We start from the raw sequence: 22,681 nt of genomic DNA on the forward strand, positions 1-22,681 counted from the left end.
TATACAGGCCAGTAACACCCTCCTCACATCAACCTCTGTCAACAACGACTTCATCTGTAGGTAAGACATGTTTTCTATACAGGCCAGTAACACCCTCCTCACATCAAGCTCTGTCAACAACGACTTCATCTGTAGGTAAGACATGTTTTCCAAACAGGCCAGTAACACCCTCCTCACATCAAACCTCTGTCAACAACGACTTCATCTGTACATGTAGGTAAGACATGTTTTCTATACAGGCCAGTAACACCCTCCTCACATCAAGCTCTGTCAACAACGACTTCATCTGTAGGTAAGCCTTTTTTACCAAACAGGGCATGTTTTTAAGCCTGGGAAGTGAGGAAAGTCATGCAAAATACCTTTCCCAAGGGCACAACATCAGCGACATGACTAGAGTTGGTGACATACATGACAGAATTCGAACCCGGGACCTCTTGGTCCTGAGCTTAACTCCGTTCCATTATGCCACACGACCCTGCCTTCCAATACCGTGCTCTAGACACATTGGATTAACAACCCACTATGCCCCTATGGCATGAAAAAGGCTGTGGGACTACAACATACCTTTATCTTTTAACCAACACAAAACACCCTTGTTATGTCATGTGACTTGTGTTGACCTTTTAACCTCTTGCACTTTTAACCTCTTGGTCACGTGACTGCTGTCAACAGTTGCAGAAGAAAGATTGTGGCTGTCATCTGAAAGATTCTATGTTTTTGCCTATTAAGTCGTGCATATCAGCCTAAATCCTTCTTTATGAAACATGCACCTTTCAATGTTCCCCAGGTTGTTGAAGACCTCGTACAAGCTGAAGCTCCTGGACCTGAGAGGATGTTCAAACATCAGCACGGCAGGACTGCAGAGTCTGCCTGTCACCTGTCTGGAACTCTTCTTCATCTCCAACACCAGCAATATACAGTACAGCTATGAAGGGATAGAAGTCATCATACAAAAGGTAGAAACTCCTTTGTTCTTCTTGTAAAAAAGTTTATTTTATTCATTTTGATATAATAATTATAAACAGGGCTCGAAATACCGGGTGCATGTGCACCTTAGTGCACCCAAATATTTTTGTAGGTATTTTTGTACATATTAAATGTATACAGTAATACTAGATATTCTTGGCATCCATGTGTCAGAAAATCTTTGTAGTAGTACTTGTTTAAAGTACAAGATTTTGAAGTAGAAGAGGAGCAGAAGAGGAGCAGTAAGATCTGTAATTAGTTTTTGTTTTATATGGTGCACCCAAAAATTTTCCTGTGCAACTAATTTTTTGGGTTGGGTGCACCAGTGCACCTATTCCCAAAAATGAATTTCGAGCCCTGATAAATAATATTCATTTATTGTTTTCGCCCATGTTTCTTTTTCTTCAGATTCAACTTTTTCATTTTGGAAAAATGATGTTAAATTTGGTATGAAGGTAGACTGGGCAGATAAACTTTTATTTTAAATGTAATCCGGTTGATCCCCACAGTGTCAGCACAGCCTTGTAGAGGTGGACCTGTCCTGGAATCTGTATGAAGACACAAACCTGGACAGAACTCTGAGGAAACTGTCCTCCTGCCGAGCCAGCTCCCAGCTGAAGGTGTTGAGTCTGAGTGGGACGTGTGTGACTTCAGACATGGTCAGGTCAGGTGCCACTTATTTACATAATATTATAATTTAAACACAAGCACTTTAGCTAGAAGAGGGATAAATCTCTCTGAGTACTCTAGCGGACAATTGAGTACTCAGCAGTTGTCTTTGGATTAGGCATTGTTCTCCCAAATTCTACATGTATCTCAGATCTCTTGCAGTCTCTTACAGGTCTCTTTTTTACGACTGTTTTCTTTCATAATTTTCCATTGTTTGAAAAGTCTATTTTGAAATCACCTGTGAAAACATGGCTGCCTTGTTGTTGTTTTTATGTCATTGTTAGGGTTAGACACTAATCCCCATTTAATTATCGTTCAAAACAATAGATTGTATCTGAGAGGGTCCAACCTTAGGTGTCAAGAAGGAATCTACAGCAGTTCTCTTTGGAGTCTCTTCTAATGGGGACAGATCTCTTCCAGCTCTCTTTGAGTCTTGTCCTTTGTGATGAGATCTCAATTGTCTGCTAGAGTACTCAAAGAGATTTATCCCTCTACTAGTTAAGAAGTCAGGTCTGCTTTGTTAGGCCACATTGACAACCCTCTCTGAACCGTGATGGTGGTAGATTCTGTCTTCCCGCCACTTTTGATTCATTCCCGGTGTCATCACATTTACTATTATGCCATTTTGCTACGTAAGCCATTTTGTTCAGCAATGGTGGCTACAAGTGATAGTGAACACTCCTTTTTTCTTCCCTTGAAACCCAGAAAACATGCAAAATGTCATCAAAACAGCAATTTCTTCAGTCTCTTATAAACTTTAGACTTTATCTAAACTTCATGACTGTCTTACTTGAGTGGTAACAGAGGTTACAGAAATCTGTGGTAACGTAGTTTACAGAACTCTCCAAACCTGCAGCTATAATTTCTTCCAAGTCATCAACCAAACCTACACCTAGTGTTGTGGTACAGTTTGTGAAACATAGTAAGTGTAGTGGGAAATTGAAGAAAGCAATGATGAGGTCTGTGATTTGACTCGTATCTATTTGTAAAGAGTGGTGACAGTATTTTGCACATTTGAATGAGAAGGAGTGGAAAGTGACATGGATCGAGCCTCCATAGCATGCCAAAAAATGGGGGTTTTGGGGGTCTTCATGGTCTTTGGGAGCGATTATATGCTATTTTTTGATTGCAAATAGACAACATAGCCAGCCTTTTTTTAATTACCCCCATTTTTTTAGAACTGGGCTAATCAGAAAATAGCCGAAGACCACCAAACCCCCAGTTCTATAAGCCTGGAGGCTAACGTGGATCCCTGTAAAAGTTACAAATGCAATGTTGTTGTCCTGTATGTAGATCAGTGCTGGAAGGCTGTCCCCATCTGACCTCCCTGAACCTGACATCATGTCGAGCCCTGCCCAGAGGCATGAAGCAGCTGTTTGGAGAACAGGCCATCGCTGACCTCAGGAGACAAATATGCTAGCTTTAGAAATGTCCTGTTCTGTAAAGTTCAGAACAGTTATAAAAATCTGATTTAATTAAAGAAAAAAAATCACCTCCAACGAGGCCCTGGGTGCCATTCTCCGTAGTCCATGTACATGTGTAGCTAGCAACAATATGGAGCCGGTGGTAACTACGGAGGATGGCACCCAGGCTACCGAAGCTCCACGGAACTCAGTACAGTGCCGACTCATAAATGCCATGAAAGGCCAGCTTGTCAAAAGGTCCAGGAGTCCAGGACCCTTAAGACCAGTCAGTTGGTAGCACATGAAACCTCACTGTTGGTCTCAAAAGTGGAATGTATAGAAACGTACATGTACATTTAACTCAACAAAAATTACCCATTCTAGAGCTCAAAATACTGGGTGCACATGCACCTTGGTGCATGTAAAGTTGGAGTTGTGCAGATATTTATCATGTCTACCTGTACCTAACCTGCACTGGTCCATGTACTGGGTATATGCAGGTTAGTGCAGGTAAAATTGGGGCTGTGCAGGAATTTCTTATGTCTACCTGAACCTAACCTGCACTGGTCCATGTACTGGGTATATGCAGGTTAGTGCAGGTAAAATTGGACCTGTGCAGGTATTTCTGATGTCTACCTGCACATAACCTGCACTGGTGCATGTACATTGTTGTACTGGGTATATGCAGGTTAGTGCAGGTAAAATTGGAGCTCTGCAGGTATTTCTGATGTCTACCTGCACATAACCTGCACTGGTCCATGTACTGGGTATATGCAGGTTAGTGCAGGTAAAATTGGAGCTCTGCAGGTATTTCTGATGTCTACCTGCACATAACCTGCACTGGTCCATGTACTGGGTATATGCAGGTTAGTGCAGGTAAAATTGGAGCTGTGCAGGTATTTCTGATGTCTACCTGTACCTAACCTGCACTGGTGCATATACTGGGTTTTAAAAAAAAGTGTGTGTGGATTTTTATATGCTGCATTGACAGTTACCACCTACAAAAACGCATGACAAAAATAATGGCAATAGTTTCTGAACAGTTTTTAGTATGATCCAAAATTTATCTGGTGCAGGTAATTTAAAAAAAGTATTTCAGGCCCTGCTTTTATATGGTCAAGTACTAACTAATTAGAAGAAATAGAAGTACAAAATACAAAATAAATCAAACAATTCTACCTATGAACTATAAGTTACTTTGTAATTTATGATAGTCTACTACAATTGGGTGGGGCCAGTAATGTATTTGGTATCTTTTTTAATATGAATTATCACAAATTATTCATTATTGGCAAATGAACAAAGGGTACCAATAAAGAAAGTGATACTGTATTACTTTTGTCGAAATGTTATTTAATAGCTATCAGGCTTATGACCTCAAAATTTGAAAGTGAAAGAATCTTGTGTTCTTTTGCGCGCCATGTCAAAGTTTTCATGACCCATCGCATTAGATTTGGAGTCTGCGGAGGGTGTCATCCATAAAATATACTTGCCGTGGCCTGAGACAACCTCCTTCATTGCCTTTCTCAGGCCACGGGAAGTAAATTTTATGGATGACATCCTCCGCAGACTCCAAATCTTATGCGATAGGGCAAAAAGAAACCAGGCGGGCCAAAAAAACAAGGTCCTACATTTGAAAATTTTGACTCAATCATTGTACAAATGGTTTTGATTTAACGTTAGTCATATATCACACATATTATTACTGCTTCAAAGTAAGAAACAAAACATTAAATCAGAGCCTTTTCTTGTCTCCTTTTCTTATCTGCCATCCACCTTCCAACATGGCTACAGACATCTTTGCCCATTTTCGGCATGTTGACCACTGTCAGAAGGCAACAAAATTTCTTGTTTCCTTTTTTTTTCCCAAATCAGGCGAAAATTAATCCGCGCGCTGATGTCACCATAAATATTTTACTTGCTGTGACCTTAGGTGACAGCAAAGTAACGCAATTTTTCCTGTTCCAAAACTATAACACGTTGCGTTGCTGATATCCAGTAGATGAACTAGCAGTTTTCAAACAGCTGTACTCTTGCGTTTGTGTCGGAACAGTGACGGAAACAACGTACGAAACGAAGAAAAACATCGTTTGTTGTCACTTCCGGGTTTGTTTCACCGCCACCCCTCTGTTGCGTCATCATGGAACAGTCCTGTCACCACGACGCCAAATGCCGCCATGTGATTGGTCGATCCAATCAGGTGACCGAGTTGTAGCAACAGTCGCTAGGGAAACAGACCACGCCCCTTCACGGCTACACAACAGTGGAAAACATTGGGTAGCGTGCGACTTGATAAGCGGTGCGATCTCCAGGTCTATTAGAAGGATTTTCTGCGGCTCCTGGGCGTCCAAACCACGAGGAACAGGTGTACAACATGGCACAGGACCGGATAGGACTGTACAGGGATTCTATGAACGAAAATCCGCTTTTGGCCAAGGTAAGAGCAGTCTTTTTTGTAAGATTTCTACACCATGTGGTAACCAGACCGAAGCGATTCAAGTGCCCTTAATTTAAACCAGAGTGCTCGCCTTTTCTCAGCCCAATTGACAAAACCTCATCTTCGCTGCACTGCGTTTACGAATTTGTACTAATTCTGATATTTTTGTCCATCTGTGACGTTACAATACGACGTTATTCTATTGTTGACTTTCAATTTTTGGTTGATAACACTGAAATTAGGGGGAGGGGGGTCAGTTGAATGGTCTTCTCTTCACCAATGTTTACCGTTCAAATTAATTCCACCTCAAGCCTTTCCATTTGAAAAGTGATGTCTTTTGGAAACGCTCAATTAATGGTTTTCTTTTATCCGAAAAAAAAGAAAATAAGGTTACTTTAATGATTGCAAGAGTTAAAATAGTGATTTTGATGTTTGTTTTGGTTGTATGTTGTTACTGTATCATAGCCACCAAGCGATGAAAGTTTTCCCTCATATCAAGTTACCAGATTTTCTGTATAAATAAAAACAAGTTAGCCCTTATTAGTTAGTAACTACAATTTTAAGACATTTTGTACTTCTATTTTGTAGTTGACATGTATTTGTGTTAATAAACGTGCTAACATGGAAGCAAGGAGCTTAAAAATCTTGAATCTAGAAAAGGAAACAGAATGTTTGGCAAAGGTCATGCCACTATCAGTGGTCTGTAGGTGTTTCTAAAGAGAATGAACTTTCTTCTAAAAAAATTCACAGGTTATATTTAAGTAGTCCTGTTCTGACTTTGTTACAATATAGAATGTGAAGCATCTGACACTCATCTCATTTGTAAAATGTATTTTTATTTGCCCCACAAAAAAAAAGATTCTTGGTCAAACAGAGAATGAAAATTCCAGTAAAAATTCATTAAAAAAACTATTGGTTGCTTTATGTGCAAGTAGATGGTTTTAATTGGGCTATTTCAAATGCTTCAAATATAAAATGATGTGATAAAAATTTGGTAAGAAAAGGCATTAAATAAATATCAGACAGATTTTCTCAATCCAGAATATTCTTTGTTTTGTTTTGTTATGCGGCCCTGAAATGGCGTTGGATACCTTTTAATTGGTAACATTATAGGAAGTCCTTTAAAAGGCGTTGAAATGCACGGAGTACCGCTACCAAAGGGTTCCTTGGGTCCGCGTGAAAACGAATCCGACTTCTATCCTAACATGGCCGGACAAGCGTGCGTTGCGGGGCATTGGATACAAATACCGTCTTTGTTTGGTCGAAGAATAAACCATTGCAATGTTTTGTTTGGCAGTATTGACATCTAACACTTGACTCCACAACACCCAAACAAGTCCACTCAACCTCAATGGCAGTGTTATGGTCCTGTTTTGGACTCAAAGGTCTCAATTTTGAAGATACCCCCTGGCTAGGTAGGCGTGAGGTATATTTTTCAGGGTGGGGTCTGTAGAGTCAAAATTGAACACCTGTTCAGTATAAAGTGTTGCTATGATACTATATTGTCCCCAGTAACTACTTGACCTGGATTTTGCAATTACATGTTTCATATATTAGGAAATATACGGATAAAATGAATATTATATATCAATCAAGTGTACTGAGAGATCAAAATATATTAGTAGAGCAACCCAATATTTGTTATGAGATCCCCGATTTAGAACATGTATTGCTCAACTACTGTAAAATATTGCTTCGTGTGCCCAGAAACTCTGTTAATGCTGCTGTAATGGGCGAGCTAGGAATTTTCCCATTGTACATAGAAACTCAAACGAGACTGATTAAGTACTGGTTAAGATTAAATAACATGTGTAATAATAGAATTGTTAAGAAAGCCTACGATACTGCTGTTGTACAAGAACACGATTGGGCTTCCCATGTACAAGATATATTATGCAGACATGGTTTTCAAAATACTTGGCTTAACTGTAATGTAGACGCCAACTATTTTGGAAACTTGTTTAAGGAACGACTCAAGGACACATTTCTTTCCAACTGGAGACAAAAGATAAGGAGCTTCAGTAAACTCGAGACATACTCCAAAGTCAAGAAAACCTTTACCATGGAGAATTACCTCTCGGTGATCCGAAACAAATCCTTTACATCTAGTATTACAAAACTGAGAATAAGTGCCCATTGCCTAGAAATTGAGAAGGGTCGTCACAAAAAGATACCAGCCGAGAAAAGAATGTGTCCTGCCTGCAAAGACAAAGTTGAAGATGAGTACCATTTTGTAATGATATGTCCATACTATAACGAAGAAAGGAAAAAACTAATGATATCATGTAAAAATAAAATAACACTACCTGGGACAAGTAGAGAAATCTTCAACATATTGTTATCATGCCCCGACTCTGTATCTGTTTGTTTAGGCCAATATATACATACTGCTATACAAAAGAGAAACCTTGTCACTGCATTGTGAAATGTAACATTCCATTAGAACATATATACATGCATTGAAGTTAGATTAGTACACTAGTAGAAATAGTTTATAGTTATTAAATGTTACTTGCCATACATTGTATCAAATGCAATTGTTGCGCAATAAACTTGACTTGACTTGACTTGACTATATTAGGTCGTAACAGTATCATTTGTTTATTTATCCTGCAAAAGTAACAACAAAGTGACAAACAGGCACAGATCACGTTAACTGGCTGTCACCAAGGTGACATACTAGCTGTTACCACATCAATATACCTTGTAAACGAGACAAGTTTTAAGTATTTAAAAAAACTGTGACAGTAACAAAGTCAGTTGGCAACTTCCCAATTTTCTAGTGAGTGAAGTAAATTGTGAAAAGGATGTTTTACCAAATTTGATTTTCCGCTTTTTAACTCGTGGACAATGGGACATCATGCCATTCCCACCCAAATCTACCAGTTTCCCATGCAATTAAGACTAAGCCACACCGACTTAATTTTATGGATGACATCCCCGTGTGCATTGCTTTTTGCCTGTTCTCAAAAAAAAATAAAGATTGCGTCCTGCGAGGCACTGTCCTGGCCTTGAAAACCGTGACCGTGAAAACTGAGAACATAGAAATACCATGAAAATAATCAGGAATTACAGTTCTACAAAATGTATGCATTTGAATATATGCATTACTTCTTATAATTGTACATTTAGATTTGTTAGAATTTAGATTTAATAAGATTTTGTCAACCAGCAAAAAACAGAGGTTATGGTCTGATAAATATTTGAAGACCATATTATCGATGATAAGTGTCCTTTTATATTACATCCGTCATGCATCATTTTTCCTTTAATAACAAAAGAAAAGCTTTTTATCTTGCGAAGTGATAGATCACATGTTGAATTATTGACGAACAAGCCATGAAAGAGTAGCTTACTTTCCATAACAACATAATTTTGTCATTTATTTCCATTTCCTGTTGTTAGGGAGCAGTTTTCAGTCCATAGAAAACCACTGAAAAAAAAAACCTCAAAGAGTTTAAGAGGAAGAAAGGAGTTAAGATCCTGGTTTACTACAAAGACCCCTGTGCTTTTTTTCTTTTTGAAGTCCTTTCGCTTTTTGAGATCAACCCTTTTTTTTTGCATGATTAGGTTTCTAAGTGGCAGACTGAAGTGTTGTGAAGTGTTGAGCTTGGTAATTGTGTAGACCAAATTTTCCCTCTGCCAACCATTGTCGGGATAAGCATCATGGGATACAGTAAAGCATCATGGGAAGTTGCCATGGTAACAGACCAGATGTGCTTCAACATTGAAAGGGCAGAACACACCTGGAAAATTAGTTTTACTATGTAAAACTTATAGACTTAGAGGTAAATATAGCTAAATGGGGAAAGAAAGGGCTGGCTGAAGTGGAAAAGGCTTGAAGTGGTTGCAGTTGAGTTGTTGGTGAGAATTTTGACGACAAGAGTTTTTCCACAGTTGAAGAATGCCTTCTGAAAGAGGCCCGTACAATGGTACAGAAATTGATGTTTAGAACTAAAAATCCATTGAGTTTTGTTCACAAGATGAAATCATAAGAACTGTTAAAGTCACACCTGGTCCAATTTGATTTGTTAGTTCTCAGATTTTTTTTAGAAAAGATAGAAAAGACTAATGACAAGCCAGGCTAATTAATGATTTATCTTTTGATCAATCTTCTATTCAGAAACTATAGAACAGGTGCATGTATATAGAACTAACTGTCAGGGCTAATAATCTGTCCAAATGCAACTGCAAAAGCTGGCTTTTCATAACTTCTTTATTCTGTCACAACCAATATTGTTCTAGAATTATTGGATCATGTACATGCACAAATGGTATCCATCACAATTTAGCTTGTCAGAGAAAAGCAGACTAAAGCAAAGTGTTTTATTTTCCCTTTATTAAGATGATGTTGATGAATGTCCATGTAAGTTCACATCAATGTTAAAGATTTTAATGGCATGTTATTGTAACATTAGAAGGTCATACAAAAAGTCAATTTTCTTGTCATTTCTTTACAATGTACATGAATGTTAAAATGTGCCATATAAATGTATTTGACTTTGAGTAAGAATAAACAGAGCAGTAGTTTGTTGGGCCAGACCATTTGAAGGTTTACAAACATTATGCATTTGCTTTGTTTTCTGTCTGTCCCTCAGTCTCAGCTTGGCAGACCACTGAAGCGAGGCTTCACCCTGCCTCCTGATGACTTCACATACGGCAGACCAAACACAGGGAAGGATGGAGGAACTGCAGAAGGTAACAACACTCACACTCACTCACTATACGGTTAATCATCTGTTGTTCCCCCTCTATGGAGGATTAGGCCACACCAATTTGACCAAATATATATATATGATAGCTAGAACCAGCCTACGATACAAAACAAGCAACTGGTTTCTGTCACTGATATTGCATTTTTGACTCACAGATATCAGATATAAATTAAAGAATGACCAAAAACTTGACTTTGAAAATCCAGTTTTGCAAACCTAAAATTGCATTAAATGGATGCAGCAAACTGAAGTAGCCATTTTGCTCAATTGCTCTACAGGGAGAAGGTTAATGAACACGTAGCATGTAACATTATTCCTACATTTGATCACTGAAAGTCCACAGTATACATGTATTTCTTACCCACACATCTAGCACAGTTGAAATTTCCTTGCTGTTCCACAACGATCCCCTAGGTGGCAGGTCAGAGCTATCAGTCCATCTGTGACATCTCTGCAGTTTGTTTTCCCACCACTAGAGGTCTCTTCTGCCACACTGGACAATTCCCCTTGCATTACCTTAGAGCAAAACTGTCCTTTAGTCACCCAACAAATCTTTTGCCCCTTTTTTTTTCTAGCAATAATTGTTAAACAACTGCAAGTGCCTTGGACCAAATAAAATCTAAAATTATGTTGTTGCTATAGTTTAATGTAATGTTATATCAAAAAAGTTTACTCCTATAAAAATACATTATTCCTCCCATTAGTCACCTGTATTGTAGATTGTTTTATTGCCTCAATTTTATTATCTCAATTACAACCTACAAAGTAAAAAGTTTGTATCAAAGACTCCCCTGAGACTGCTTAAAATGGTACAGCCCTACTTCACAGGTGGTTGTGAATTGGACACCTGTTTCAAAACCAGTTTTTATTATGCTTTTTGTGAATGGAGTAAAGAAATACAGCCAATGCAATTTCAGAGCAGTCAAACTGGGTTTTCAAAACCATTCTTTTTACTAGTAATGTCACAGTAGTAGCTTGAAGTTGAATCAATCCTATTCAATAGCATACTGATACTGTATCTGTGATTGGAACACCCCCCCCAAAAAAAAACAACCCAAGGCAATTCTTTATATTTGGGGTACCACCCATAAATAGCTAGAACCAGGCTATGATAAATCAATCAATCAAGCCGCAGGCATCAGAGTAGATGCATAGCAGCTGTAGCCATGTCCCTCCAGGATGTTCTGTTTTCCGCCATTACTCTCCAGTCTGTTCTGCTGACCCCCAAACTGTCCAGCACTCAAGGCTATGACACAAAACAAAAAATGGTTTTCCAACAGTCACATCACATTTTTACCTCACAGATACCAGTATGCTATGGGATAGGGTTGATTCAACTCACTACATTAAAACAATGACCAGCAAATTGACTTAAAAAGGAAAATCTTGTTTTACCGTCCTGAAATTGTATTGGGTATACTGAGGTCTTCTCCCGATCAAAAGTGGTGAGAAATGACATCACCCTTAGGTCATTCTTCTGGCATGTCTTCATTTGTACAATTACTGTCCTTTCAAATATCACCGGCTATTACAACACTTAACGGCCGGTACCAAAACTATTTAACCAAATTGCTCTCAAGTCGTCTCTCCCTAATTAAAGACCACGTTAAGTAAATTAAAAGGTTCTTAAACGTCGAGTGTTTCATCTGACACAAAGGTTGCCCGTTTGCGGGTGAGAAAAATTGTTGTGATGTGAGATCACTAGTCAGCTGGGTTGTTAGTGAATGAGTGGACAATCTTTGTAAGTAGGGGGGAGGGCATAGTGTCTACTGTAGTGTGCATCTCTCAACCTGTGTTCAAGAAATTATACACTGTCTTACTTTTATGGTCCGAAATTACAGTCTTTGTTTAGTTCAGTTCCTAATCGTTTTCATGAATTATACACAAGCTTTTAGGATCTTGTTCAAAAACAACCATAAGAGAAAAACTCATGAGCTAACATGCTCATAATCTAATATGTAGACGTAACATTTAGACTGAGAACAATTGTTTAATTTCATAAAATGACTTTCTGTTAAACGTTCAGTACTGTCAGAAAAAGATATAGTACCGGAACACACAGTTACATATGACTTCAGCAACTTGGCATTTCAAAATGGCCCAGCTTATCTATTTAGTAATGCATTCTTGTCGTGACTTCAGAAACATTTCGGAATCAGCAAAGAAAAATGTTGCCGCCTAACATTTTTCTCTCTGTGGATATGAGCATCCACAAAACGGGGGGAAGCTATTTACTGGACGGTTAACTCTTCAAGGAAGTGTTGCATGGAGAACAGGCATGCCTGCCATTGCAAGTTGTATGTCTCCCATCCCCCAACAAACCCAAGTTGCATTTGAAAGGCAATGATGCTTGCAATTGCATGTTACAACCCTCACAACGCAACAAAACAAGCTATGTTTGGCAGTCAACGGTATTTGCTGCTTATTCCGGAGTCTGGACTGTTTTCTTTGGCAAATTTCTGCCATTCTAAAATTGGTACATACTGACGATGCTCAGAGAGCCATAGATATTGTCCTCCCTCTCTCAACCATGAAGCGTTCAAAGGAACAGGCATTTGTTTACCGCATACGCCACGTTACCGGGATTGCGTAGGTTTTCGTGTCAGCCATGGCAAGTTAGGCTTCTAATATGACGTGGACGCGGCTAATTTGAAAAGAATCGGTTTCCTGACTCGTCTTTTCAGCCAGGCTGAAGTTGAGTATATTGTGCGGCAAGTTGAGCGTAGACTCCTGTCAAAGGGCGTTTGCACAAAGCAGAAAAGGAACTTGGATAAGCATTTTGTTTGATGTTCAGCACAGTTTCATTCCTGTGTTTCTCTATCCACCCATTTTTCAGCCTCTGACAAATTTGTCTTCCAAAAAAAGCATAGCCACACCATCCTGTGGTGTAAAACTGTAGAAAGTTCTGGACATCGCTTCCTTCAAGCGTAAAATTGAACGTCAAACTTCACGGTTCCTTTATGTCCTAATTGTGTTTGCCTTCACTGGAGCGTAAAAACTCACAGCGTAAACTTGACCATGGATGGTTTGGTGCTTAAAGTCGGCGAGACAAAACTATGCCAGCTGGTTCAACGGATGATCGTCGCTTTCCAAACTGTCACCGCGTATTTCGTTGTCAAGCTGGGTGAGGTTTTTTTTTGAAGATGACATGTTGCCTTCAAAACCTGGCCAATATTGCTTGGTACATATTTTACTACAATTTGCTTAAGCATCAAAATTGCAGCATTTTAGTTTGAGAACAAAGTTGGACGATTTTGGATAGGAAATCCGGTGGTGTTCTCAAGTTAGCCATGATTTGGCAGTCTCCCCACCTGTTAGCCTAATTCTTACACCTCAAAGTGCCGAAAGGCCAAAAAGTTTTTCTGACAAATCCAGCGGTATTCTGCTGGAGACTTTTTTCCAGGCGATTATATAAGTGTTCCCTTTAATGACATCCTACAAGTCGGTGCAAATAGATTCTCCTTTCAGGGACTTGATCCTAAGTTCTTCCGCACGATTTGTGGCGTGTAGTTTAGGTGAGACATTGAATCCTGTGTGCACTTGTAATATCTGAGCCCTTTCAGGGCCTAACTCCCCATAATTGGCGTATATAACATCCAGGTCTTCTGGTACATACCACATGGCTTGCATCACTTTGTTCCCATTGTTTGTCTAAGAGCTTACATTTTCTTTGAAACGGGCAGAAAATGGCGGCCGTAAAGAGGTACAACCTGAAATTACCACACCTCCGCCTGATCTCCTTAAAGACTGTTATTTCTCAGTGTCGGCTGCCAAAGATGGCGCGTAAGCTACCAACTGGATCGTACCTTCCGCCGCTTACACCTACAATGTGTCCAACACTCAAGCTGGATTTTCTCCACAATAGGAAGGGTTTACCAACTTGGACAATGGAAACTCAATACCCCATTGAAGCTCAATAGACAAAATGGGTTGGGATTTTTCTGTGTAGCAGTTTTCAGATCAACGTACATGTACTAAGTGTTCAGTGCTCAAACTATTGTACAACAGGAAATGTGTCAGACTACTTACTTGGTGGTTAGATCATGATCACAATGCAGATCAAAGAGCCTCAAACCTCACAAAGGAAAGTAGAGCAGATAAACAAAACTGCAAAAAGATGTAAGAAATACACTCGGTTGTCAATGGTTCAAAACTTTAAAACAGTACAAGATTGGGCTTTTGAATAACTTCAGAAATTTGGAAATTTCAAAAATCATCATTCTCTTATTGTCTGCGACTTGATTTTTACAGCATCAAGACTTACTTTTTTCATTATGAATATTTGCTTTAATTACTTCATGATACTTTGTAAGTGAAATGCTTTGATTTCTTTTCAAAATGGACAACAAAATGACACCAATTGAACTTCAGAATTGAATTTGAAAGGTATCCAATGCAATTTTAGGGTAGGAAAACTGGATTTTCAAAGTCAATTTTCTGGTCATTCTTTTGAATTAGATGTTACAAATGTACAGTCAGGTAAGTTGAATCAACCCTGCCCCATAGCATACTGATATCTGGCAAACATGACATGTTGTTGACAGAAAACCGTTGTTTTTTTTATATTATAGGCTGGTTCTAGCTTTATATTTTATGGACAGTGCCCCAAAAAATAAAGAGATGCCTTGCGTACATGTAGCTTGTTTTGGGGCTATCAAGCTCTTCAACGAAAAAGAAACGCAGTAAAATGACATTGTCAATATCACACAGATTTCCTCATCCAGACTATTTTTTGTCTTGCTACCTCGAAATTACACTGGATGCCTTTGAAAATTCTTCTTCACTGCTTGAGTTTAGGATGATAGTTATAGTACATGTAGTCAGTGATCTAACAGGTGGCCGCCATTTTGTTTTGCCAGCCATGGGGAACTGGAACGCGGCGCTACCCTCCATGACGTCCAAACCCGGCGAGCAAAAACGGGAGCGTGACTTCATCAGCCTGAACCGTGCCGCCATCAAGGCCGGCCTGGTCACGTCCGGCGAACACTACCACTTCCGCGCCAACCACGACATCCGGCGCAAAATGTCGCCCAGCGAGAACAAAATCCGCACCAGGCGCATTCCTCCTGATATGACCTTTGGCATTTCCACAAGGTGACTTGGATTTTACAGACAATTATTAAAGTCATTAAAAATGATCAAATTCTAATATTTTGTCATGTGTATAGTCACTTTTAGTAGACTGGTCATCAAAGTCAAAAAAATACCATGTCAACAAAATTAACTAGAAAATTCATTACAAATTTGATACGAAATGAGCAGACAAATAAAATCATAACTGTACCATTCCTATAGCTTCAGGTGCTCCTTTGCAACCTGATTTATGATATATATACGCTATATTATAAATATATTATAGCATAGCTTAGCATGTACATTGTACTTGTAGAGGTGTACTACATGTAGTTCTTAGTTAGTAGTTCTATTCAACATTCTGCCAGGCCCATTGAACCTATATCGATAGACCCATCCCAGTTTAAGTAATCTTATTACATGTATCTGCCATACAGGTACATTGTACCTTCTACAATTGTTATGCAATAAACTTTGACTTGAATTTATAAAGGACTCTAACAGACTTTTCCCCTGGTTCCTCCCCAGACCGTCCACGCCTGTGTTTGACCTGTTAGAGCATAAGTACCAGGACCGCTGGCTGCAGCAGCGAAGGCTCACAGAACTGGCAAACCGTGAAAAGCAACAGAAAAAGGTAAGACTCCAGGAATTAGGGTAGTGGTTGTATTGTCACTAATTGGAAATTCCTTGATAAACGAACAAACAAAAAGGTAGCACTACACATTTCCCCCCTTGTGTTCATTCATTAGGCCACACCAATTTGATTTGTTGGTTCTCAAATTTTTTCAGAAAAAAGCAGCAGAGCGAAAAAATATCTTGAAAAAAGTTTAAGATAATATTTAAAAACAGGCCTATGCATCCCATGATAGCCCCAAATGCTATAATAAGAGCCATGAAGTCAACATACATGCACCAGGCTGGTCTATAATTCAAACAATGAATTTGAACTTTTAATCAAAGCTCTGCTATTTTTGATAGATGGAAATACTAGAAACAAATAGGAAGACAAGAACTTTCAAGAACTGTTGGGGACAAAATATATTGAGCATTTTGGAGTTTGTTCAGAACGTGAATCCTTTTTATAAAAAGAATAAGTAAAAAAATGAATCCTTACCTAACCATCACCCGTAATAGGAAACAACATTTTCTTTGACCAAAGCTGACTTTCGTTTTACTATTATGGCAAAGGCGTAATATCTAAACTGTGTTGTTGTTTCACATTGACAGATCCTAAACGGCAACATCTATGAAACAAGGGCCTCATTGTTGAGAAAGTACAGCCCAGTGGTGGAGCCACCACCCCTCTGGCACATGCCTCGCTTTGAAAGGGTAAGTTCTTGCTGCTTTAATACTTACGAGACAGAAGTAATATGAGATGGAAGTAATATTTTGGGTGGCACTGATTTCTGCTTGGTTTGTATGTTTGGGTTCCTAATAGTGAAAAGTTAACTATTAGTAATAAAACTTAAAATAAAAAATAAAAAATAATAGCAGATAAACAAACCTAATCCTTGATACCACAAACTTCAAAATATTTTAGGCTTATGAAAAATGTTGATTTAGAAAATATTATTATTGTGTATGATAGATGTGGCTCATAAAACATATAACCGGTAAGTAAGGACAAAATTCTTTTTTATCAAGTTGACCTGTGTTTAGAATTCAACAGGGAAGCACATGAAGCCACTGAATAATCGTGGAGCATAAACCACTCTCAACATTGCCCAACCCACTAAAGTTCAACAGCCGATTGAAAGACATTCCCTTACTTTGCTTTAAGTGCCGCCATCAAACTATATTTTCCCAACTTTAGGGCGCTGTGTTCTCCCAGTAAAAAGCACATTAACGGCGGGGGTTGCGTGCCAAGAAGGCTCGTTTGTGCACTTTATCCCTGCAAATGGCGTGATGTTCGCTTGTAGTTTGTAAAACGAACGACTCTCTCGCTTCTATTTGATGGCATCGGGCTGTATCAATGACTTCTCACACTCCGAAGGGCCCTTTTCTCTTGATTTAGAAACAATTTGAGCCCGAGAGATCGGCAGTCACTAAGCTCTAATTTGCTCGCCACTAATTCAATGTTTGGTTATTACAGCGCGATGTCCCGAGTGCCCGATAAAAACCCGTACTAACATTCCATCACTGCCGTCAATTGATTGGGGTGTTGGCAGATCAGATGGAGGCTTGGGCACTTTATGTCGACTTTCATCGAGCCCAACCGTACCAGAACGAAAGGCTTGATAGATGGGGGAATAATCTAAACACACTTACTGGTCTCGCGATAAAAGCCGCGCGCCCGTCAAATATGCGTTTTGCCAATTTCGCTTCACGCAAGTTTGTGATCCTGATGCATATCTGTAGTTGGAAGCTCTCCCTTTGGAGGTGTATAATAGAGTTGTTAATGCCGTCAGCCCCCATCGCAGCACTAATGTAAGTACTCCAGATTGAACCATTCCCAGCGAGTCAAACTCCCCATCCAGGCTGGCAGTGTGATGGAGCGATAGGCTTCCACTCAAGAGATTAGCCGTAAACTAAGGAAACAACAAAGAAAAACTTTCCCTCTCCCCTGTCATCTAAAAACAATGAGAGAGATAGACTAATTATTTTCTCTTATGATCAAAACAAGAAGAGTAAAGTTACCTGCTTCTTGTCATCTAAAAACAAAAAAAAAATTTTAGCATAATTTTTTTTTCTCTTATGATCTCCAGGTGATATTTAACAGAAAGTAGACAATAGAGAAACTGAAAATTAGGGATAGCCAAGGACCAAAACAACAAATTAGAGTATACTTTCCTGCTTCATGTGATCTAAAAACAAACAAACAAAAATTTTCTCTTATGATCTCTAAATTATATTTTAAGCAAACATTCAAAACAAGAAACTAAAAATCATAAGGATTAGCCAGTATGTGATTTGATACTCTTAAATTAATGTTCCTCTTATGTTGGGAGAATATCATAGAAAAAGGTGGCAACAAAGAAAAAATAAAATATGATAGCCAAAATCATTTCTCTTATCACTGAAATAAAGAAGAAAATATTTCACATTAAAACAAACAATTGTCTAATTTTTCTGTCAAGATAATCAGCAAAATAGGGGGATAAAACAATAATCATAAATGATGAAAAGTGAATTAATCATAGCATTGTTATCCCTGTTCATGCAATCTTGTACATATTTGTCAGTGCTAATATTCAGTTTGCCATCATTAATTCACAAAGAAATAACAAATTACCTTGCCTTAGTTCGCAAGACTCAACTTCGAGTTTTCTGCCGAATTTCAGCAATCACAATGATTCGGCAGCGTTAATTGTTCCTCTGCTCAGTAATATAAGCCCTGCGTCAAGCTCATTGCTATGCCGTATGGGTTTTTAAAAGCACCCCAGGCGGTTGGTTAATTCCCTGTTGAACTCCTACAGCCCTACTAATGATGTTGGTAATGCACTTAGTCACGTCTACTCACTGGGGTATACATAATAAAGACATCACAATTTGATGATGAGATTTGAAAATGCTTGCAGAAGACAAATGTGTGCTGAGGAAAACAGCCAACAGGGCTGGGGAGAAGTGATCTGGAATTAATCTGTCACTGAAATTCTTAATTTGGTCTAAGTGATGTGATCGAACAGTTGCAGAAAAGCAAAGTTAGCTTTATTTGTTGTTTGAGTGGTCTAAAGATATGGAATATTTGAAGGAAAACATAAAGGCTACGGTTACGTACAAATAAGATTATTACTGCCGAGGTTGCTTTTCTGTTTTAATCAATATACATAGAATAGCAAAGATCTTCAAAAGAGTACATTATTTCTTTATCTTTTTAGGAAATACTGATAGAAGTGCACATGTGTGTCTTTAAAAGTAGCACTTGAGATTATCCTTCCAAACATCCAGTCAGTTTGAGAAGGTTAGAGAAGCGGGGGAATAAGTTGGCGCAGCCCGAGCGTACTTCATTGCTCGTAGAGGCCGACTCCGAAGACTTTTATCAGGCGTCATTATCGGGTGTCTCTCAATCAAGCAGTCGATGGCTTCCCTTAAAACATCACTGGGAACACTCTAAAGAACTTTCAAACAAGATGCCATCAGAAAATTGTTCATCTAAATTCAAATTAGGGAGACAAAGGTCCCCAAACACGTCTTTTTCTCGCCCGCGTACAAAGCCGGGTCGTAGACCTTCACGCCTTTAATGCAGTTTTAATGAAATTCCGGGATTTAAGTACGGTAACCGCTGCCACTTTCAATCTCGCTCCACGCCAAAATGGAACACCAGCGTCAATAATGGCGGGGCCGGCGATAGATCTTATCCGTGATTTGGATTTTTAGACGCAACGCAATTACCCTCAGAAGTGTGAAATGCATTAAAACTGGTCGTAAGTGACAGATATGGAGCTTTCCATCCATCGATATGGCCCTTGTCTGAAAGGAAACGAGAGTAGATTGCGAGCGGCGTTTACTCTAGGGGTTTACCCAAATGCATTAAGAGTTTTCTTATTCCATCTGTTTTCCGTAGGTGCACCCGCATTTGGAGACTTTCCGGTCACCAGAGGCGAGAAAATTGGCATTCCGGGCGCATTCTCACGACGCCACGTCTCGGACTGGAGTGTTCGGCCACGGAATCTACGCGGCGGCGAAGAGTTAAAGTCTTTAATTTCGCCAAATACAAAGTCGTTAACCTATTATGTATGGTTATTTCTATTTCACACATATCATCAGTGTATTAATCTTACAGATTATTCTGTTAGCAAAATCAAGTGCTGAACAAAGCCATGTGTTAATAATTCTAACTGCACTTGACTTTTGCTAACGTCTCAGTTTTATTCTACCCAGCAAAGTAAAATCTCTGTGCCATTTAATCATCTACATTCAGAATTTGCTGACGGCAAATTGTGCATGCTTTCAACAGTGTTACAATAAGGCCACACCGATTTAGTTAATTGGTTCTCGGTTTCGCTCGCTTCATTTTTTTTTCCGATTTGCAAAAAAACATTTTAGGTTCTGAATCAAGACCAAAATGTACATATTTTGGCCCCAACAGTTGAAGAAAGTCTATGCCTTCTATTCTTTGTTACAGTTTTTCCATCTATCAATGCAGTGGTTTGATTTCAAGTTCAAAATTCATTGAATTATAAACCAGCCTATGGCTCCTTTTGTAGCATTTGGGGCTATCATAGGATATGCCAAGGCCTGTTTTTTTCGCCCTGTTGTTTCATATTTTTTCTGAAAAAATCTTAGAACCAACAAATTGAATTGGTGTGGCCTCATCTGATGAGAAAAAACTTTTGTGGCTAGAGATTAGGTTTTGTACAATGTAAATGTATAATATGTTATTTTATTTTTTTCAATTCTGAACCCCCAACTACTTAAGTGATAATTCAGTCACATTTTGGGATCCATTCACATAAACACCATCCAAGAATCTATTAGACATTTCTTAAAGAAAATTTTTTTTTCAGAAATTGCCACTGTGCTTCCCAGATTTGTACCCATTTATGCCTTCAATGGTTTTGAATTCTTAACTTTGTCTCAAGACAATAACTTAAAGAAAGAATTACATATCTGTTTTTTTTTCTTGTAACAGTGGATGATATCTATTTATCACTGATGTTACTAGCCACATTTTTTTATTTCTTCATATTATATTGGAAAGAAGCTACCACAGGTATCTTGAATAAGATAGTAAACATTTTATACTACATTTTTAATGGTAGAAGAAAGTACTGAACACAACTGACTGAAAGAACATCTCAGTTTAACATCAGTGATACATGTATATCTCCACTGTTATATTGTTTGTACAGTTTATTTTGTAAAAGTACTGTTTGCTTGTACATATATGTCAACATTGTTATTATGTGTTTGCAACAATACAACTTTGCCCAGAGTGAAACAAAACAACAACAGAAATTAGAGGAACCTCTTTTTTTTAAATCTCGTGAATTTTTCTTAGAATTTACAAAGATGGTTGACAAGGGAAGAAGGTAGAACTGTTTTTGTTGCTGTCACATATATTTTGTGTGAGTTATTTGTGAATAAGTGCTGGATAGGTTGAGGTCAGAGTTGGCTATAGCTGTGGTCACCATGGGTTGTGTCCGAATAAATTTCTGTTGCATGTAAATGTGAACATGGCTGCTGTCTGCTTCTTTTACTGAATGAATGAATGAATGAATGAATGAATGAATGAATGTATGAATGAATGAATGAATGAATGAATGAATGAATGCCTTTTGGGCATTTTATTATGGTGCAAAAGAGAGACAACAAAAATACTCTATAGTGCAATACGTAACGTAAAGCTAACACCTTTTATTTCTCGATATTATGATCGTTTGATTATCCTTGTGAATACTCCACAACATATATTTTAATTATCATATCTTAATTAACATATGTAAAGTGACTTATTTCCGTGATTGTGTATTAGTGTGATATTGCTCTCCTACGGAGGAATAAAGAGAAAGGAGAAGAATTAATGAATGAATGAATGACAACCTTTATTGCACATTTTGCCACACTGGGCTTAGTACATGTCAAAACAAAACATGATGAAAAGATATATACAAAATAAAACTAGCTATCATTACATAAATTCAACTCACTTTCCAGTTATAGTAAAGATAAAAGAACATATGTTTTTCTATGGAAGGTTTGTCTAGTCTCCTTAGGAATATGAACTTTTCTACAGTGCTCAAGTGTATGAAGTAAGGATATACGTTTTGTACAAACCTATCTTACTTCATTTGAAGGAAGGAGGGCATACTGTAAATCAGTTTATGTTCACAGTAGCAAAATTTCACGGTCTGAGAGAAATGGACATGTTCACGGAACTATATGTTCGCGGTGGCGGCAGGTGCAGAAGAAAGCAAATTATTTGTTCGCAGTAATGATAAATTCGCGGTGCAGAAGAGACCGCGAATATAAAAGACCACAAATATAAAGTGATTTACAGTATTGCTTGTCAGTATTCTGATTGCCCCTGTGACACATTCACAAATTTGGGCTTGGGAACACTAGCCGAACGCCGCCCAACCACGGTTGGGAGTACGTTGGTGCAAAATCGGCTGTAGTTGGCTGGCGTTCAGCAAGCTTGACTACTATTCGGCTACGCCATCCGAATGTTTCAAAAAAGTGGCTGCCATTAGAACGTGCGATTAGACAGCCCCCCCCCCAAAAAAAAAACGGCAACCCGGGACGCCTGCAAAGGAGGCTAGAAACGCTAAAATGTCTGCGGCAGGAGGCTAAGCCACAGACCGACCCTCCCAGCGACCCAGGGAAACCAGCCGCCGGGCACTTGAAAGCCGGACTGGGGGATAAACAAGGCGACTAGATTGATGGTTTAATCAGCGGACGAAGACTTTACTCAAGCGGGTGCCCGGCTCTCCTCAGCGCGCCTAGATCCCTTAATAGCTGTTGAGGGAAAGAAAAGT

General features: G+C 38.7%; 2 protein-coding genes across 5 annotated transcripts in view; both read left to right on the forward strand.

Annotated features, from left to right (window-relative positions):
• The window catches only part of LOC109463448 (F-box/LRR-repeat protein 6-like), a 14,155-nt gene extending 11,020 nt beyond the window's left edge, over positions 1-3,135 (forward strand). The window contains exons 8-10 of one of the 4 annotated variants that reach the window (XM_019760270.1): positions 788-956; positions 1,476-1,630; positions 2,929-3,135. In XM_019760270.1, the coding sequence (XP_019615829.1) occupies positions 788-956; positions 1,476-1,630; positions 2,929-3,055 (451 nt within the window). In that variant the 3' untranslated portion in view covers positions 3,056-3,135. The remainder of the gene's footprint in view (positions 1-787; positions 957-1,475; positions 1,631-2,928) is intronic. The other 3 variants (XM_019760272.1, XM_019760269.1, XM_019760271.1) reach the window with 3 other exon arrangements.
• Positions 3,136-5,143: 2,008 nt separating this feature from the next.
• Positions 5,144-21,378, forward strand: LOC109463458 (cilia- and flagella-associated protein 77-like). The gene is made up of 6 exons (XM_019760283.1): positions 5,144-5,475; positions 10,074-10,173; positions 15,050-15,284; positions 15,792-15,897; positions 16,491-16,592; positions 19,768-21,378. The coding sequence occupies exons 1-6, from the start codon at positions 5,413-5,415 to the stop codon at positions 19,894-19,896; spliced, it is 735 nt and encodes a 244-aa protein (XP_019615842.1). The 5' UTR covers positions 5,144-5,412; the 3' UTR covers positions 19,897-21,378.
• Positions 21,379-22,681: the final 1,303 nt, after the last annotated feature.

The sequence above is a fragment of the Branchiostoma belcheri genome, unplaced genomic scaffold, assembly GCF_001625305.1.
Source record: "Branchiostoma belcheri isolate BF01 breed outbred unplaced genomic scaffold, Haploidv18h27 scaffold126, whole genome shotgun sequence".
NCBI lineage: Eukaryota > Metazoa > Chordata > Leptocardii > Amphioxiformes > Branchiostomatidae > Branchiostoma > Branchiostoma belcheri.

Excerpts from the sequence above, each read along its gene's own strand:
- LOC109463458 (XM_019760283.1), top strand. The coding sequence starts at position 5,413 with ATGGCACAGGACCGGATAGGACTGTACAGGGATTCTATGAACGAAAAT. Across the intron at positions 5,476-10,073 it reads AAAATCCGCTTTTGGCCAAG|TCTCAGCTTGGCAGACCACT; the intron begins GTAAGAGCAGTC and ends TCTGTCCCTCAG. Across the intron at positions 10,174-15,049 it reads GGATGGAGGAACTGCAGAAG|CCATGGGGAACTGGAACGCG; the intron begins GTAACAACACTC and ends TTGTTTTGCCAG.